This window comes from Pholis gunnellus (genome assembly GCF_910591455.1).
Source record: "Pholis gunnellus genome assembly, chromosome: 24".
In the NCBI taxonomy this organism is placed as follows: domain Eukaryota; kingdom Metazoa; phylum Chordata; class Actinopteri; order Perciformes; family Pholidae; genus Pholis; species Pholis gunnellus.
Genome location: NC_136551.1, coordinates 2138410 through 2158835, shown reverse-complemented (window position 1 = coordinate 2158835; position 20426 = coordinate 2138410). Strand labels below are relative to the sequence as shown.

The window sequence follows — 20426 nt, the reverse complement described above, 5'->3', positions numbered from 1 at the left end:
TTCATAAATGAGCTTCTTTTGTGCGCGTGCACACTATCAACTCAATGGTGCTGATGCAGGTGCGGGAGCGCGCCGCGGCAGCGTGCCTGGAGCGCGCGTTTATTGCAAGTCAGGACTCTGCGGCTGTCTCTGCGCATCCTCCCCGGCTCTCCCTCTGCAAACCGTGCAGCGACCCCGACGTTAAGACGCACATCAGTCCGCTCTCTGCGCGATTTTCTCGGTGTCGCCGCTGCAGAAGGAGGCCTGCTCGCCGGTGTCTGAGCTCCTCAGCGGGACGCGGTGCTGCGGTTGATCCGGTTCGGCCATGGCGCAGCCGAGGATACCCGGACGTATTCGGCTTGGATGAAGGACGCGTTGCGCATCGGATAAACCGGAAGATTCCTAAACTTTCTCGCGGTGAGGAAACCAAGAAGCCAGACGTTTTTGCCCCCACCCCCCTCTGGGAAATTCGGTATTTGACAATAATTATGTGATTCTCTGTTTTAGTGAATTCTGAGCTCCCCAGCTGGTGGTCCCTGAGCCTCAGTTTGGGCACCACCCTACCAACAAAATAGACTGCTGTTTCCCAGCCCGTTTGTTTATTTGTTTGCACCCGCATTATTTGGAGGGGCGGTGTAAACAGTGCCAGCAGCAGCCATGATGGATGCGGCGGAGTGCGGGGTGAGGGTGATGTGCCGCTTCAGGCCCCTGAACGAGGCCGAAATAAACAGAGGAGACAAATACATCCCCAAATTCAAAGAGGACGACACGGTGGTCATAACGGCAAGTCTGTCCGCTCACTGTTTGCTGTGATGTTGATGTGGTGTGTGTGTGTGTGTGTGTGTGCAGCTGGAAATACAAACACTGCAGTGTTTCAGAGGAGCAAAGTCACCTGGAGCTCTGCAGGCAGGCCGGGGAAGCCAAATGCGCAATAAGCCCTGCAGGAGATGTTATAGCGGTGTAATAATCATCTACCACTATATCACAGAGATGTTGATGACAGGCCTATGTGTCAGAGGGTATTCAGTGTATGATCAGTAAGTTCTACTCTGCAGGGATACATGTCTAAATGTTTACTACGACAGGCAGTACTAATCATTATAATTAAATATTTCATTAATATATTCATGCAAAACAATGTCATTGGGCATCTACATTGTAAAATATTGTAATAATATACCAGTGCAGGCAATAACATAAACAAATAAAATTGAGAATGATGTCATATCTTCAAATTCTGACATTTAAATGTATATTAAATATTTAGAGTTCGAAACAGACCAGTCTAGAATACCAAAAAACACCAGCAGGGATAAACGGATCACAAAGGATTAAAAAAAGGCAGTTTATTTCAGATCATAGTGAGCCAATCAGGACTAAGCTCAGCTGTGATGTGTTTCCTCTCAGGTGTGGAGAAAGCGACGAGAATACAGCTTTAAAATCAAACATTAACACAAAAATTAGAAGAACAATAATCTTGTAAGGCCTTTTTTTGGCTTCAGCTTATTTTAAAATTGACCCGGACAGATTTGCTGCAGAGGAATATTGATTTACAATTAAAGGAAGTGATCATTTGGAGGTCAGAGGTCACACTGACTCACCATTTTACATGTGGAACTCAGGGAAGGCTGCTTCAGTGCCTTGTTTCTCCACAGTGACCGGCTACTTTTGAGCCTGAGGTTTATTTCAGAGCATCTGGTCTAATGTTTGTTTTCTACTCCCTGGAAGCCCAGGTGGGTGGAGCTAACACAGACATCCTCACAATATGTGACAGAACTTAAACTAGATTGTTTATGAGAAATTTTAATTTTGTGAAAGTCATCCCTGACCAAAAACACGTGATGATGTATTTTCCCAGCCGTCCTTGAACACTACATAATAGTTATGTCTAAAAAACGGGAATGAGCAACTAAAATATGTCAAGGTGATCTGTAAAAATGACATTGCAGTGCAGCGTTTGTATGCAAGCAGACAGACAGACAGAGAGAGAGACAGATAGAGAGACAGACAGACAGAGAGAGACATACAGAGAGAGAGAGAGACAGACAGAGAGAGAGAGACAGACAGAGAGACAGACAGGAAGTGAACCCAGCCACAGTGTGTTCATGCAGAGCTGCTCACCATCAGCATCCTGCATTATTCATTCTGTTGCAACATCTTCCAGAAACACCGCTGTCACCGCCTCGTGCCGTCAGTCAAGCTGCAGAAACACATTCCCGACACGCTGGTACTGTGGGCGTCAGTGTTTTCTCTGCTTCATCTCTGGGGCTCAGAGAGAGCGAGAGTGCTGCTTCTGCCGCCTCTCAAGTGCTGAGAGCGGCGTTATCACAGCGACGAGGCTTTTAAACCCCCTGAGAGACAGAGACAGTAGTTGTACGAGGGCAGCAGGAATGATGGACAGACAGACGGGGAGCTGCTGGAGCATTTACACTTTTACACCAGCAGAGAAACACGCAGCATGTAGCTGCAGCTGCAGTGTGTCAGTGGTTTCTACTCATGAAATGGTCTCATTTACTCTCAAGCATGCAGTGGTGCAGGCTTTTAATAAATCATGATAAAAATGACAAAGAAACTCTCTCTAAAAATGTTAATTTATGTCAAATAAAAATCCAAAATCAACCACAAAAATCTGCATTTTAGCCAGTCATATATTATTGAGCCCTTAAACTGACTTTAATCTTCTGTCACTTAAGTCAAAACCTATAAAAAACATAATCATTTCACTTGTTTTCTTGTGTTGTTTTATGGAATCATGATGTCATGACAGGCATTGTTTTTTAGATAAGAGCTCAAACAACTGAAGATGAAATGTCTTGTTTGATGCATTGCAGTATATTTGTGTCATTAATGTGTCCCGTGTTGGTTTGAAACAGAGTAAACCCTACGTGTTCGACCGAGTGCTGCCTCCCAACACCTCACAGGGGCAAGTGTACGACCAATGTGCCAAACAGATAGTCAAAGGTACCGTGACACGTTGTTCTTATGTAACTCTAATGCAATCTGCCCCTCATCTCTGATTCCATATTTTACATAATAGTAAAGTGAAGTCTTTTTACCCTCATTCTACCTTCTTATTTGGATTTAATGTCACTATCTGCTGCTCTTGATGTTGTATATGAAGCAAGCAGTTATAGTAGTAACAACAGCAGCATTAGTACGTTTTATTATCATACACACATGGTATTGTAGTCACAATGGACAGCTGTTTTTCATGCCTGTGTCTTCGTGTTGCTCCAGATGTGCTGGGCGGTTACAACGGGACCATCTTCGCCTACGGACAGACGTCCTCCGGGAAGACACACACCATGGAGGTGAGACCCTCAAACATGACACACAGGTCTGACTGTCATGTCAGCCGTTCCTCCACTTCTTCATGGACAATCAGTCAACCAGAGGATAAACCCCAGAGTCAGAGCCACTGAATAAAGACCGGTAGTGACCTTTATTTTTTCCTCTCCAATCAGAGGATTAGAGCGCAGCCGGCATTGTGTAACAGACTTTGCACAAACCCTAAATCCACTCGCCTACGATGGCTGAAAGATGAGGAATCAAAAGCCTGATAGAAGTTTCAGTTCCTGCAAACCTTCAAAGCTTTTCAGCGAGGCATTGATGTCCAAACTCACTGTGTGAAATGTACAGATTTAAAGTGGAAAAAGTAGAATTCTTTGCACAGGTTGAACTCAAAGTGGATCATCGTCCTGCATCATTCATTTTGAGTGCAAATTACTTCAGCTAGTAGACTAATCCACCAAGACAGCAGTAATACTCTAATCTGTGAGTCCGTGATGAAAAACATCTGCTTCACTGTCTTTAAATGAACTTTTTATTCCATCTCAAACCCCGATGATCCGATTAAAAGCTAGCTTCAAAGTTTAACGGACGTTTTTCCTGACGATGTGTATTTTCTTATAGCTGCAGCGTCACATCCCACGGAGCGTCGTCCTGGTGTATTTGAATGCTTCCACATAGTAGCATTAATAACATGAATATTCATTGCTGTGTTCAGGGAAAACTGCACGACCACCAGCTGATGGGAATCATCCCTCGCATCTCCCACGACATCTTTGACCACATCTACTCCATGGACGAGAACCTCGAGTTCCACATCAAGGTGAAAAATAACAAGAAACATTTACAGTATATGTATATATATATATATATAACTCTTCATTCTTAAATATCTAATTACCTACATGAGGAGAAACCGACATTAGTACAAAGACTCGACGAGTAGACATTATAAGTTTGGAGTTCTTCTGTGCAGGTTTCCTACTTTGAAATCTACATGGATAAGATCAGAGACCTGCTGGATGGTGAGTAACACTGTGCATCTCAAGTGTGTCACATTTAAGGCGAATTGAACTGAGGATTGGAGGATTTTGCATGATTACCTTGTTTTATTTAGTCTTTCTTTGTTCCGTTTGAAGTGTCGAAGACGAACCTCGCCGTGCACGAAGACAAAAACAGAGTTCCCTATGTGAAGGTTGGTAAACTGGCCTTCACGTTTCACATCCAATCAAATGACATGGTCTCACTTTAAGTGCCCTGATTCCAGTTAAACATCTAAATACACGGTGAACTGTGAATGTTTCTCTTTCTCTGTCAGGGTTGTACTGAGCGTTTTGTGTCCAGTCCAGAGGAGGTCATGGACGTCATCGATGAGGGCAAAAACAATCGGCATGTGGCAGTGACTAGTATGTATCTTTAAATGTGTATGTAAATATCAACCAAAGACATCTTTCTCCCAATGTTTCGACTCATCTTTCATATTTAATGTACACAAGTAGGTGTGGGACCTTCACACTGGAGGAGAAACTGGTTGTGGAGTGAATAAGACTGACTGTGATTCTTTTTTCTAGACATGAATGAGCACAGCTCTCGCAGCCACAGCATCTTCCTCATCAACATCAAGCAGGAAAACATGGAGACGGAGAAGAAGCTGTCGGGGAAGCTCTACCTGGTCGACCTGGCGGGCAGCGAGAAGGTAACCCCGGGAGTGAGATCAGGCAGATGAAAGTTCACGTAAAGTGGATGTGACATCTAATCTGTTTGATACAGGTCAGTAAGACGGGAGCAGAGGGAGCCGTGTTGGATGAGGCGAAGAACATCAACAAATCTCTGTCGGCGCTGGGAAACGTCATTTCAGCTCTGGCCGAGGGAACGGTAGGTCAGCCGCGGTTAGCTCCACCTCCACGTAGTTGAAGAATGTGAATTAAGTGCGTTTACTTTTCAGAAATCCCACGTGCCGTACAGAGACAGTAAGATGACTCGGATCCTGCAGGACTCTCTGGGGGGAAACTGTCGCACCACCATCATCATCTGCTGCTCGCCGTCCGTCTACAACGAGTCCGAGACCAAGTCCACACTCATGTTTGGACAGAGGTACCTACACTTGATCTTTTTAGTGTGTGTGTGACGGGTGGCATATGGAAAAAACAACCTCGTGACTCATTAGGGCTGTGGCTGACGTCAGTGTTGAAAACAAGCAACCAGATGGCTTTTAGTTTCCCACTGTGCATCCGGGTTTGTTTCTATGTATAGATCCTCTGATGGAACTCTCCACACCTTTGTAATCCACAATAGTGCTTTGTTTCTGGTCTGTAGACCCTGTTTATTACCTGGTCAACAACACTTTAGTGAGCATCCATGAGAGCAGCGTAACAATGTGACTAAAAAGACATATAGAGTTACTATTGTCCCACACTAACCGGTGCCACAAAGCAGACAGTAGAGTGAGGGAACAGCTACACTGAGTCTAATCAAGCGCATTAAATGAAAAAAACTGTTCAACATATATCTGTTAACTTCCAAACAAACCTAACTTTAGGGCCAAGACCATCAAGAACACGGTGTCTGTGAACCTGGAGCTGACGGCTGAAGAGTGGAAGAAGAAGTATGAGAAGCAGAAGGACAAGAACAAGAGCCTGAAAACCATCATCCAGAGGCTGGAGGCTGAACTGAACCGCTGGAGGAACGGTGAGATACAAAGACACAGAGGAAAACACCAAAGTCACACAATAACACAAACAAACGAAGCCAATCGAGGCAGCAGCCTCTCAGACCACCAACTCCCATGTTTTGTGAGGTGAAATGACTCTTTGTCTGCATGGCCACTAATCCACACTATCAACATCCTGCAGACGTCATGTAACAGTAGGTACATAAACACACTATGATACTGTCTGTTTTCTTTGTTTCTGTCCTCCTCTCTTCTGAGACTGCAGTGACTCCTTAACATCATCCTCGCCCTTTTTTTCATCATCTCTGTTGCATGGTAACTGCTCTCCCTTCTCCTCTTTGCTTTATCGTCTCTCTCTCTCCCCTCCACTCTCCCTCGATTCCCCCCCCCCCCCCCCCCTCTCTCTCTCTCTCTGGCCATTGCTTTTTTTAATTCTTTTAATTCCCATGCTGATAACACTCCCCCTCCGTAGCAACAAATCAGCTGCAGCCTCTAAAGCCTACGCTCCGTACACAGAAATGTAGCGAAACACACACACACACACACACACAGTAAAACACACACACATTATGCTGATGCAGTGTTTCTGCCATGACTCAGCCGCTGGCTCCATGCCGAGCCTTTTAAACGGAGCAGCTCTTTTCTCCATCTTCTCATTTGCTGATGACTTTTGTCACAATTAAGAATAATTACAGTAAAAGTCTTTGCGTGCCGAGGTCAACATAACCAGAGATAAATATGATTTTACTGCCATATGTGTATTGCTACACAATGTGTTGTGACATGGCTTTTACTCTACACCCCTTGAAATCAAGCGTACATAACACAATACGAATCTATCTAACCGATGAGTCCGCGTTACAGGGGAGGACGTCCCTGAGGAGGAGCAGCTGAGCTCTAAAGATCAGAAGAGCGTCGAGCCGTGCGACAACACTCCCGTCATCGACAACCTGCTGCCGCCTGTAGGCGGCGTCTCTGTTTCTGGTGACGAGCGGAGCAAATACGAGGAGGACATCAGCAACCTGTACAAACAGCTGGATGACAAGGTGACACTGATGTTAGGATAGTTAGGATTGTAAAAAGACATTTGTACAGTAATCATGAAAACAACAGATTCATTGAAAGAAGAACAAAAAACTTGCAGTATATAATGATACATCTGCACTGTTAATACTTGACCTTTAATTACTGACTTAATATCCTCTGATTATTTCTACAGGACGATGAGATCAACCAACACAGTCAGCTGGCGGAGAAACTCAAGGAGCAGATGATGGACCAGGAAGAGGTTTATCTCCCAGCCCGTGAAACTTTCATTTTCTGTTTTATAAACTACATATGCACGTTAGTTTATGTCGGTATAAACGTGTGTATGTCCAGCTGCTGGCATCGACGAGGCGCGACTACGAGAAGATCCAGGTGGAGCTGTGTCGGCTGCAGACGGAGAACGAGCTGGCCAAGGAGGAGGTGAAGGAGGTGCTGCAGGCCCTGGAGGAGCTGGCCGTCAACTACGACCAGAAGAGCCAAGAGGTGGAGGAGAGGGATCAGACCAACGTGCAGCTGATCGAGGAGCTGCAGCACAAGACGGTGAGTGGAAAAAAATACATACAAACATGTGTATAATGTTTCTTTATCTTATATTACTTTCTAACAGACAACAAATGCATGCCACTGAAGCATAATAGTGTTTTACGTGTGTGTGTGTGTGTGTGTGTGTGTGTTGTGGACAGGCGTTGCTGTTGGCGGTGCAGAGGGAGCTGAGTCAGCTGCAGGAGCTGAGCGGCCTGCAGAGGAAGAGAGCCGCCGAGGTCCTCAACCTGCTGCTGCGTGACCTCAGCGACATCGGCGCCATCATCGGCACCAGCGACGTGAAGATCGCCGCGGTGAGAACGGACACGCACACAAACGAAGCGCTCACGCATCCTCTCTCGCACTCACGCACTAACCTCCCGTCCCCCCCCCCTCCCCTCGCTCAGTCCTCAGAGACGAAGGGGAACGGCTCGGTGGTGGAGGAGGAGTTCACCGTGGCTCGCCTCTACATCAGCAAGATGAAGTCCGAGGTCAAGTCTCTGGTGAACCGCAGCAAGCAGCTGGAGAGCGCTCAGGCCGATGGCCACCGCAAGATCCAGGCAAATGAGAAGGAGCTGGCGTCCTGTCAGCTTCTCATCTCCCAGGTACCCATCACCTTGTATTGTGCAGAGAGATGCAGCTCCTGAAAAGGAGACTTCTCTGCCACTGTTTCCCTGCTGAAAGGCACTTTGAATGAATGACTGAACGTTTCTCTTGCTCTGTTTTTGCTCAAACGTCCATGGTGTCTGTGCTGTCCCCCTTGTGTGCAGCACCAGGCCAAGATCAAGTCTCTGACTGACTACATGCAGAACATGGAGCAGAAGAAGAGGCAGCTGGAGGAGAGTCAGGACGCTCTGACCGAGGAGCTCACCAAACTGCAGGGTCAGCACACCAAACTGCGTTGTCTCTATTTCCCGTTCTCGCTGTTAACCCAGTTATTTACTCACCGATAGATTGAATCACTTCATCTTCTTTGTTGGGTCTCAGAGAAAAGACACGAGGTGTTAGGGGAGGAGAAGGAGAAGGAGGACATCAGCAGACCGGATGGAGACGATGACATCAAGGTGACCTGAAAGCACAGCTGAAAAACAGTCAAATAATATTTACATTTTTTTTTTTTATTTGAATGCTAAATCTCGAATGTGTATTTCCGTCTCCGTCCGTCCTCCAGAGAACGCTGGAGGAGCAGCTGGAGAACCACAGGGAGGCTCACCAGAAGCAGCTCAGCCGCCTCCGGGACGAGATCGAAGACAAGCAGAGGATGCAGGACGAACTCACAGAGTAAGGACACACCAGCACTGGTGACCTCCGGTTGTATTTATTGTATTATTATTGTAGAATAATGTGCGATGCTTGTGCTGCTATCCATGCTGCGTACCAATTTGGACCCCTAGACCCAGCATGGGTTTTGATCTATCTTGCATGAAAATGAATGAATGAAGAAGTATTTCTATGAATGGCATCTTATGCACAGGGTTCAGGGTTTAGCTTGAGCTTGATTTCTCTTCAGTGATTCTCGATTTATTGCTCTTTCTCTCACAGTCTAAACCAGGGTCTGTTATTGGAGCAGGAGAGACTTATGTCAGACTACGACAAACTGAAGGCTGAAGAGCAGGAGAAGGATGCAAAGCTACAGAAACTCATGTAGGCATCTAACTGCACCGTTGTTAATTAGCGTCGGATGTAGTACAAGTTGATTTGTAAATGCTGGTGTTAATGTCTCTGTTTTGTGTCCAGAGTGCTGAATGAACAGAGCGAGCTGGCCAGAGAGGACTTGAAGGGCCTGGAGGAGACTGTGGTAAGTTAAGCTCTATGAAGGTTTACATTTTGTACAGTAGTTGTTGTATTCCACAGTTTTGTGGCACCTGCAGGCCGTACTGGGTAGTGTGCCATAAAGCGTATGCATATTAAAGGTAGGCCTTCATCATTGTATTATAAATATTGATGCATTAATGTTTTCATCACTTTACTGTTGCAGCTGGTAAAGCTGGAACAGATTTAAACTACTTTGTATACTTAATAAATAGGCTTGGAACTACGTAATAATACATCGAAAAAACAGTCATAGTACATCGAACTATTCAACCCGCTGTTGGAGCCTTTAACCACAAGATTGGCAGGTTGAGCCACAGTCTGAGCCTCAGTCGCCCAATATTGAAAAAGGCATATGTCGAAGAAAGTCATGTTGGACGTCAACAAGCTCTGTACCTCAGGTCTGTCTCTCTGTTATTTGATCAGAAAGGATAGTCTACTGTTTGGCAGAGCCTTGCACTTTAAAATGTCACAGCAAGGATTGAACCTATATACCTGTTGATCTGACACATGCTACTGTGTGGTAGAAACATTAGTCCAATGTCTGAAAATGAAGGTTGATTCTTCTGAGGTGCGGTGAGTTTAGAGTTCCAACATCCAAAGAGCGACCTGTGGCTGGTGTCAGGGCAAATGGGTTAGGGTGATAGAAGAGTGGTTAGGAGCCAGGAGACTGTGGGTTCGATCCTTATAAGGTGCAGTGAGTTTTAAGGCTTGATGTGCAATCGCAGAGTCAAGTACGACAAACAATGATTGAAGTGTGTGACGTTGAATAGCTCAGGTTGATGGCCGAAGGGCTGCAACCCGAGAGACTGCGGGTTCGATCCTGATGAGGTGTGATGGTTTTTGAGGCCTGATGTGCAATCGCAGAGTCAAGTATGACAAAAAAACATCCAAGAGTGTGACGTCGAATAGCTCAGGTTGATGACCGAAGGGCCGCAACCCGAGAGACCGACGGTTCGATCCTTATAAGGTGCGATCGTTTTTGAGGCCTGATGCGCAATCGCAGAGTCAAGTACGACAAAAAAACGTCCAAGGGTGTGGCGTTGAATAGCTCAGCTTGATGACCGAAGGGCCGCAACCCGAGAGACTGCGGGTTTGACCCTTATAAGGTGCGACGGTTTTTGAGGCCTGATGCGCAATCGCAGAGTCAAGTAAAATAAAAAAACATCCAAGGGTGTGGCGTCGAATAGCTCAGCTTGATGACCGAAGGGCCGCAACCCGAGAGACTGAGGTTTCGATACTTATAAGGTGCGATGGTTTTTGAGGGCCGACGCGCAATCGCAGAGTCAAGTAAAACAAAAAAACATCCAAGGGTGTGGCGTCGGATAGCTCAGGTTGATGACCGAAGGGCCGCAACCCGAGAGACTGAGGGTTCGATCCTTATAAGGTGCGACGATTTTTGAGGGCTGACGCGCAATCGCAGAGTCAAGTACGACAAACAACAAATGAAGTGTGTGGCGTCGAATAGCTCAGCTTGATGACCGAAGGGCCGCAACCTGAGAGACTGCGGGTTCGATCCTTATAAGGTGCGATGGTTTTTGAGGCCTGATGCGCAATCGCAGAGTCAAGTACGACAAACAACAAATGTAGTGTGTGCCGTTGAATAGCTCAGCTTGATGACCGAAGGGCCGCAACCCGAGAGACTGCGGGTTCGATCCTTATAAGGTGCGATGGTTTTTGAGGGCTGACGCGCAATCGCAGAGTCAAGTACGACAAAAAAACAACCAAGGGTGTGGCGTCGAATAGCTCAGCTTGATGACCGAAGGGCCGCAACCCGAGAGACTGAGGGTTCGATCCTTATAAGGTGCGACGGTTTTTGAGGCCTGATGCGCAATTGCAGAGTCAAGTATGACAAACAACAAATGAAGTGTGTGACGTCGGATAGCTCAGCTTGATGACCGAAGAGCAGCAACCCGAGAAACTGCGGGTTCGATCCTTATAAGGTGCGACGGTTTTTGAGGGCCGACGCGCAATCGCAGAGTCAAGTAAAACAAAAAAACATCTAAGGGTGTGGCGTCGAATAGCTCAGCTTGATGACCGAAGGGCTGCAACCTGAGAGACTGAGGGTTCGATCCTTATAAGGTGCGACGATTTTTGAGGCCTGATGCCCAATCGCAGATTTAAATACGCGAAGAGAAGCGTTCCAGATGCGAAAAGGGACTGGTAGCGCAGTAATAACTGCCATGGTTTGCTCCTTCAACCAGGCATGGTGTGCAGTGGGTTCAAATCCCGCGGTTGCCAGTGTAGATAACGTCGCAGTGCGGTTCTCCCCACTGGTGATTTCGGCGAGATGTAGCCAGGGGGTTATGAAATATATGAAGATTTTTTTTTCTTGTTTGTGAGTAGGTTAGTTTTGGGAGAGGCGTAAGGTTCAGCAGCGCCTCCCTGACAGTCCTACCCTGGCAACATCAAAACAAAACAACAAAAATCTTCATATATATATATATATATATTTCTCCATAACCCCTTGGCTACATCTCTCCGAAATCTCCAGAGGGGAGAACCCCACTGCGACGTTATCTACACTGGCAACCGCGGGATTTGAACCCACTGCACACCATGCCTGGTTGAAGGAGCAAACCATGGCAGTTATTACTGCGCTACCAGTCCCTTTTCGCATCTGGAACGCTTCTCTTCGCGTATTTAAATCTGCGATTGGGCATCAGGCCTCAAAAATCGTCGCACCTTATAAGGATCGAACCCTCAGTCTCTCGGGTTGCGGCCCTTCGGTCATCAAGCTGAGCTATTCAACGCCACACCCTTGGTTGTTTTTTTGTCGTACTTGACTCTGCGATTGCGCGTCAGCCCTCAAAAACCGTCGCACCTTATAAGGATCGAACCCTCAGTCTCTCGGGTTGCGGCCCTTCAGTCATCAAGCTGAGCTATTCGACGCCACACCCTTGGATGTTTTTTTGTTGTACTTGACTCTGCGATTGCGCGTCAGCCCTCAAAAACCGTCGCACCTTATAAGGGTCAAACCCACAGTCTCTCGGGTTGCAGCCCTTTGGTCATCAAGCTGAGCTATCCGACACCACACCCTTGGATGTTTTTTTGTCGTACTTGACTCTGCGATTGCGCGTCAGCCCTCAAAAACCGTCGCACCTTATAAGGATCGAACCCGCAGTTTCTCGGGTTGCGGCCTTTCGGTCATCAACCTGAGCTATCCGACGCCACACCCTTGGATGTTTTTTTGTTTTACTTGACTCTGCGATTGCGCGTCGGCCCTCAAAAACCGTCGCACCTTATAAGGGTCAAACCCGCAGTCTCTCGGGTTGCGGCCCTTCTGTCATCAAGCTGAGCTATTGTTGAAAAAAGTGAATAAAGTCATAGTATAGCATGTTGAAAAATCTTAAAATAAAGTCATAGTATAGCATGTTGAAAAATAAATAAATAAAGTCATAGTATAGCATGTTGAAAAATGTAAAAATAAAGTCATAGTATAGCATGTTGAAAAATAAATAAATAAAGTCATAGTATAGCATGTTGAAAAATGTAAAAATAAAGTCATAGTATAGCATGTTGAAAAATGTAAAAATAAAGTCATAGTATAGCATGTTGAAAAATAAAAAAATAAAGTCATAGTATAGCATTTTGAAAAATCTTAAAATAAAGTCATAGTATAGCATGTCGAAAAATCTTAAAATAAAGTCATAGTATAGCATGTCGAAAAATTTTATAATAAAGTCATAGTATAGCATGTTGAAAAATCTTAAAATAAAGTCATAGTATAACATGTTGAAAAATGTAAAAATAAAGTCATAGTATAGCATGTTGAAAAATGTAAAAATAAAGTCATAGTATAGCATGTTGAAAAATGTAAAAATAAAGTCATAGTATAGCATGTCGAAAAATAAATAAATAAAGTCATAGTATAGCATGTCGAAAAATGTAAAAATAAAGTCATAGTATAGCATGTTGAAAAATAAAAAAATAAAGTCATAGTATAGCACGTTGAAAAATAAAAAAATAAAGTCATAGTATAGCACGTTGAAAAATAAATAAATAAAGTCATAGTATAGCATGTCGAAAAATGTAAAAATAAAGTCATAGTATAGCACGTTGAAAAATAAAAAAAATAAAGTCATAGTATAGCATGTTTAAAAATAAAAAAATAAAGTCATAGTATAGCATGTTGAAAAATGTAAAAATAAAGTCATAGTATAGCATGTCGAAAAATAAATAAATAAAGTCATAGTATAGCATGTCGAAAAATGTAAAAATAAAGTCATAGTATAGCACGTTGAAAAATAAAAAAAATAAAGTCATAGTATAGCATGTTGAAAAATAAAAAAATAAAGTCATAGTATAGCACGTTGAAAAATAAATAAATAAAGTCATAGTATAGCATGTCGAAAAATTTTATAATAAAGTCATAGTATAGCATGTTGAAAAATCTTAAAATAAAGTCATATTATAGCATGTCGAAAAATGTTATAATAAAGTCATAGTATAGCATTTTGAAAAATCTTAAAATAAAGTCATAGTATAGCATGTTGAAAAATGTAAAAATAAAGTCATAGTATAGCATGTTGAAAAATAAAAAAATAAAGTCATAGTATAGCATGTCGAAAAATGTAAAAATAAAGTCATAGTATAGCATGTTGAAAAATAAATAAATAAAGTCATAGTATAGCATGTCGAAAAATAAATAAATAAAGTCATAGTATAGCATGTTGAAAAATTTAAAAATAAAGTCATAGTATAGGATGTTGAAAAATAAATAAATAAAGTCATAGTATAGCATGTTGAAAAATGTTATAATAAAGTCATAGTATAGCATGTCGAAAAATGTAAAAATAAAGTCATAGTATAGCATGTTGAAAAATGTAAAAATAAAGTCATAGTATAGCATGTCGAAAAATGTAAAAATAAAGTCATAGTATAGCATGTTGAAAAATAAATAAATAAAGTCATAGTATAGCACGTTGAAAAATAAAAAAAATAAAGTCATAGTATAGCATGTTGAAAAATGTTATAATAAAGTCATAGTATAGCATGTTGAAAAATAAAGTCATAGTATAGCATGTTGAAAAATAAAAAAATAAAGTCATAGTATAGCATGTTGAAAAATAAAAAAATAAAGTCATAGTATAGCACGTTGAAAAATAAAAAAAATAAAGTCATAGTATAGCATGTTGAAAAATAAAAAAATAAAGTCATAGTATAGCACGTTGAAAAATAAAAAAAATAAAGTCATAGTATAGCATGTCGAAAAATGTAAAAATAAAGTCATAGTATAGCATGTTGAAAAATGTAAAAATAAAGTCATAGTATAGCACGTTGAAAAATAAAAAAAATAAAGTCATAGTATAGCATGTTGAAAAATAAAAAAATAAAGTCATAGTATAGCACGTTGAAAAATAAATAAATAAAGTCATAGTATAGCATGTCGAAAAATTTTATAATAAAGTCATAGTATAGCATGTTGAAAAATCTTAAAATAAAGTCATATTATAGCATGTCGAAAAATGTTATAATAAAGTCATAGTATAGCATTTTGAAAAATCTTAAAATAAAGTCATAGTATAGCATGTTGAAAAATGTAAAAATAAAGTCATAGTATAGCATGTTGAAAAATAAAAAAATAAAGTCATAGTATAGCATGTCGAAAAATGTAAAAATAAAGTCATAGTATAGCATGTTGAAAAATAAATAAATAAAGTCATAGTATAGCATGTCGAAAAATAAATAAATAAAGTCATAGTATAGCATGTTGAAAAATTTAAAAATAAAGTCATAGTATAGGATGTTGAAAAATAAATAAATAAAGTCATAGTATAGCATGTTGAAAAATGTTATAATAAAGTCATAGTATAGCATGTCGAAAAATGTAAAAATAAAGTCATAGTATAGCATGTTGAAAAATGTAAAAATAAAGTCATAGTATAGCATGTCGAAAAATGTAAAAATAAAGTCATAGTATAGCATGTTGAAAAATAAATAAATAAAGTCATAGTATAGCACGTTGAAAAATAAAAAAAATAAAGTCATAGTATAGCATGTTGAAAAATGTTATAATAAAGTCATAGTATAGCATGTTGAAAAATAAAGTCATAGTATAGCATGTTGAAAAATAAAAAAATAAAGTCATAGTATAGCATGTTGAAAAATAAAAAAATAAAGTCATAGTATAGCACGTTGAAAAATAAAAAAAATAAAGTCATAGTATAGCATGTTGAAAAATAAAAAAATAAAGTCATAGTATAGCACGTTGAAAAATAAAAAAAATAAAGTCATAGTATAGCATGTTGAAAAATAAAAAAATAAAGTCATAGTATAGCATGTTGAAAAATGTAAAAATAAAGTCATAGTATAGCATGTTGAAAAATAAAGTCATAGTATAGCATGTTGAAAAATAAAAAAATAAAGTCATAGTATAGCATGTTGAAAAATGTAAAAATAAAGTCATAGTATAGCACGTTGAAAAATAAAAAAAATAAAGTCATAGTATAGCATGTTGAAAAATAAATAAGTAAAGTCATAGTATAGCATGTTGAAAAATAAAAAAATAAAGTCATAGTATAGCATGTCGAAAAATGTAAAAATAAAGTCATAGTATAGCATGTTGAAAAATAAATAAATAAAGTCATAGTATAGCATGTCGAAAAATGTTATAATAAAGTCATAGTATAGCATGTTGAAAAATAAAGTCATAGTATAGCATGTCGAAAAATGTTATAATAAAGTTATAGTATAGCATGTTGAAAAATAAAGTCATAGTATAGCATGTTGAAAAATAAATAAATAAAGTCATAGTATAGCTTGTTGAAAAATAAAAAAATAAAGTCATAGTATAGCATGTTGAAAAATGTAAAAATAAAGTCATAGTATAGCATGTTGAAAAATAAAAAAATAAAGTCATAGTATAGCATGTTGAAAAATAAATAAATAAAGTCATAGTATAGCATGTCGAAAAATGTTATAATAAAGTCATAGTATAGCATGTCGAAAAATGTAAAAATAAAGTCATATTATAGACATTGGACTAATGTTTCTACCACACAGTAGCATGTGTCAGATCAATAGGTATATAGGTTCAATCCTTGCTGTGACATTTTAAAGTGAAAGGCAGTCCGATCTCCAGCTCCGATAGTCACTCCAGATGTTAGATCTAAAGTTAGTTAGTTAGATGGGCAAGTGGCACCAAGTTGGGGATATACATTGCTGGGTATAAATTGTTTTGTTTTTGTTCTTTCAGGCCAAGGAGCTGCAGACTCTGCACAACCTGCGCAAACTCTTCGTTCAGGATCTCACCACGCGGGTTAAGAAGGTACATAACCTTCCCTCCTCTGGTTATTTGGTGTCATTCATCTGCCAGTTTAACATAAATCTTTGTGGGGGTTTTGTTTTTCTCCCCAAGAGTGCAGAGCTGGACTGTGAGGAGGGACTTGGAAATGTGGCCCAGAAACAGAAGATCTCCTTCCTGGAGAACAACTTGGAACAGCTCACCAAGGTCCACAAGCAGGTAATATAATCCAACTGAAGAATAGATAGAAACGTGGAGCGATCATGTTCCATGATAGACAGTATTTCTGTCTTCCCTCCGCCAGTGGTGGAAGTATTCAGATCTTTTACTTAATACAATAATGCAAAAAGACATTAGCAAGTAAAAAAAAGTAAAGGTTCTGCATTCAATGATGTATAAAGTAGTTTAATGGAAATACTAAAGTACATTGTACTTTCCACCGCCGCCCTCAGCTGGTTCGAGACAACGCAGACCTTCGCTGCGAGCTGCCCAAGCTGGAGAAGCGTCTGAGGGCCACGGCCGAGCGCGTCAAAGCCCTGGAGAACGCCCTGAAGGAGGCCAAAGAGAACGCCATGAGGGACCGCAAGCGCTACCAGCAGGAAGTGGACCGCATCAAAGAGGCCGTCCGGGCCAAGAACATGGCCAGGAGGGGGTTCTCTGCACAGATCGGTGAGCTGACAGCCAAGATTCAAGACTTTGACAGAAGGGAAAATGAAACATGTTACTGAATAGACACTTTCTTTTCTTGTTTGTGCCTCAGCAAAGCCCATCCGACCAGGCCATCATCCGCTGTCATCCCCCATCAGCAGCTCCATCAGAGCCGGTGGCGTCTACGCCCACAACTAAAACCACCGCAGCAAGTTCACCCTGTGAGTAAAACATTATAATAAATATAACCAGGAGACAGATTGAAAATTTGGATTTAAAAACAAGAAACTGGACATAAAATGTTCCACAATCTCATTAAAACTAAAGCTTTGCTTCTTCCTGCAGACTGAACTGAAGCATGCCCATCGCCACACCTGGAGCCACAAGCCCCGCCCCTCCTGTTGGAGCACCAATGGGAGGCCATCACCACAGACCGTCACCGCTCAGCGAAGCAACATCCACACGTGTATATACTGATATGAGGTGTAAACATATTTAATTTGCTGAATGTAGATATCAGAGGCCTCGTTTAGAAAATGTCCCAAATTATGCTTTCAGGAAAAAAAAAGAAGATCCAAACCAATTTTCTGTGATTCTCCTGATTTTCATTTGTATTTATATTTATAAATTCTGTTGCTTAACTTCAAGCGTACAATCTATAAGTGAGGCCCGATCGAGACAGAAAGGAGAAGTGTACCAGCTGACTTGTTGCATTATTCTGACTGTGACTAATTCATCTTCAACCAGCATTCCTTCATTTAAAAGAATAGTTTGATATTTTGGGAGCGTTTAGTAACATCTTGTCGAGAAGATGAGAAGATTATCAGTCCTCTCGTCTAACTCGCTGCAAAAAAGCAAATATGTCCCAAAAAGTCCAAGTGTTCCTTTAAGAATCACATGTTTTTGGGGCTAACGGTTAGCGCCGTTGCAGCTAAAGCCTTTGAGTTTCTCACCTGGATGAAGTTATAATTTAGCCACTTTGTGCAGACAAAAACACTCTTTGCGACAACATACCGACACAGCTTGTTAAATTGTGTGTTAAAGCGTTTCCCCACTAATACCCATGCTGATGTCTTGTTGGAGTGTTTGTCTTTTGTTTTTTACATTTTCCCAGTTACTTCTTTTGTCTCCCAATAGGTGACAATCAAAAATCAAACACTACAAAGCTTAAAAAATAAGGTATGTCCCCTGCTGAGATATATATTTAAGTATGAAGCAATCCTAATTAAACTGTTTAATGACTCTAGGCCTCCAGAATTCATGACTGACAATTGTTTCTTAGTTGTTGTGATTGACTGTTTCTGTAAGTCCTGCAGGGACACTGACCAGCCAATCAGGCGTTCCCGGGACTCACAACAGTACAACAGTCAGGTTAGTTATGTAATCATAGAAGAGTACAGCGGGCATGGTCTTGTATAGTTTTGCACTCACTCTGCAAAGCTCCTGATCAGCCAATCAGAGATAAAGCAAAAGAGACAACGACAGATCGATGAATTTCCCCCTCGACCAATCCTAGAAACGTCTGTTTTTCACTCTGCCACACCTTGTGCCTTTAGATACACCTGAACTTCTATATTATTTTCACAGGTAAAAACATACTTGCCAGGTTTTGCAGAATAACTTCCACTTCCTAAATTGAAAGCAAAAGATTGTAATCGACGACACCCTTTTAATCAAAAGACGTATCAGATGTCTGTGCCGCTTCGTCTTCCTGCTGCCAGTTTAGCATGTTTTTTGAATGCACAATATTATCTCAAGATGATATTCTTAGTTGCTGAGAGCGATGATACAAAAGGGCAACTTTCCAGGCAACGGAGCGTCAGGTTGCCAGAGAATATCAGCGTCTTTATTTGATGTTTAATCGTTTGTGGCTGTTGAGAGAGCTGCAGTCACCCTGTACATGGTGATACATTAATGTAACTGCATGGAGCTTGTGTTAAAGGCATGCTCAGGGAGGACGGACTGAGGCCATTTGTATACACCACCTCATAATGATGTACATTTTGTTTGCAAAACGCTTTTTCAGTTGTTTGTTTTGGCTGTGGCATCATATCTCTGAATATACCTACATCTGATGCTATTAAAGCGAATATAAATCTATTTCACTTTCATTTATCTTGTTTTTTTTGTCAAAAAAAGATGGTCTTTCAGGTATTTTGTCATGATATAATCTTTAATCCCTATACATATATTTCCCTCTGTAACATTGCACATTATCATCATCAGTTTTGGACAGAACAGACAGATGTATTTTGGTCAGGTCACAAGTAAATTAATACAAATAATAAATAATAGAAAAATCTTCTTCACACGATCACATAAAGTTCCACATATTGAATACAACAATGTAACAGGACGGTTAAACCATTGCATCTGTACAAATAGATTTTTTTTCTCCACATAATTCACATACTTGATATTACTGCACTTTTGGCCAACAGGCGGTTACAGATGTAACCCCGGTTCTCTGAGTCTTTAAAGGTATAGTGACGACGCTCATCGGTGAGTTTCTACAACCCTCTGGAGGGTCAAATAATATAGTATTTTTAGAGCATGATCTGGTTGGCGTGTCCGCTTTATTTATCGCAGCAGGAAACTCAAATAGTGCTGCTTTTATTTATCCCTATTAATAGTATTTCTGCCGGGTGTTTCTTTTCTTTTTTTACAGGATCAATCAGCTTCAATAAGTTCCTATTTCTCTCACATTCAGGATGTTGCTGGCTAACAAACAAACTGCACATTTTTACTGTAGAGAAAAATGAAATCAGCTGACCGTCACAAACACTGTGAACAACAAGGTCAGAACCAGGTTTTTCTCAAAGAGCACCTTTTGACTAAGCCCGCGGAAAAGTAGTCCATGTCCACAGTAATGCAGATAAATCTTTATGTTTGGAGATTTCCTATTTTCTATCGTGAAGAATCTGAATAGAAACGTGTTCTAAGCGCTAAACTGCAGTTACATGCTAAGTAATAGGGTTTGTGGGCTAAATTTCACTTTAAAGTTACTTCTTTAACTTAATTTCATACAAATGCATTAATTTCACTTTTAGTATATTTATTATTTCAATTATGTTATATATTTGTAGCTCCTTTACTCAATGTTGAATAACCTTTAAACTCTTCCAAATTAGATTTTTGTATCTTTGTTTTGAAAGGTGCTATATAATTAAAGTTTATTATCATTATTATCATCCACCCTCTCCTTCAGATCAT

General features: G+C 40.8%; 1 protein-coding gene across 1 annotated transcript; it reads left to right on the top strand.

Annotated features, from left to right (window-relative positions):
* Window positions 1-636: 636 nt before the first annotated feature.
* LOC306715273 (kinesin heavy chain-like) lies at window positions 637-17411 on the top strand (the record flags this gene model as incomplete). The annotated part of the gene is made up of 25 exons (XM_079185588.1): window positions 637-762; window positions 2853-2940; window positions 3217-3290; window positions 3986-4090; window positions 4244-4292; window positions 4407-4462; window positions 4586-4673; window positions 4839-4963; window positions 5038-5142; window positions 5213-5361; window positions 5807-5955; window positions 6803-6984; window positions 7158-7226; window positions 7319-7525; window positions 7669-7821; window positions 7915-8112; window positions 8278-8407; window positions 8495-8571; window positions 8679-8788; window positions 9050-9151; window positions 9245-9305; window positions 16518-16589; window positions 16680-16784; window positions 17018-17234; window positions 17326-17411. The coding sequence occupies 25 exons, from the start codon at window positions 637-639 to the stop codon at window positions 17409-17411; spliced, it is 2883 nt and encodes a 960-aa protein (XP_079041714.1).
* Between the last annotated feature and the right edge of the window lie 3015 nt (window positions 17412-20426).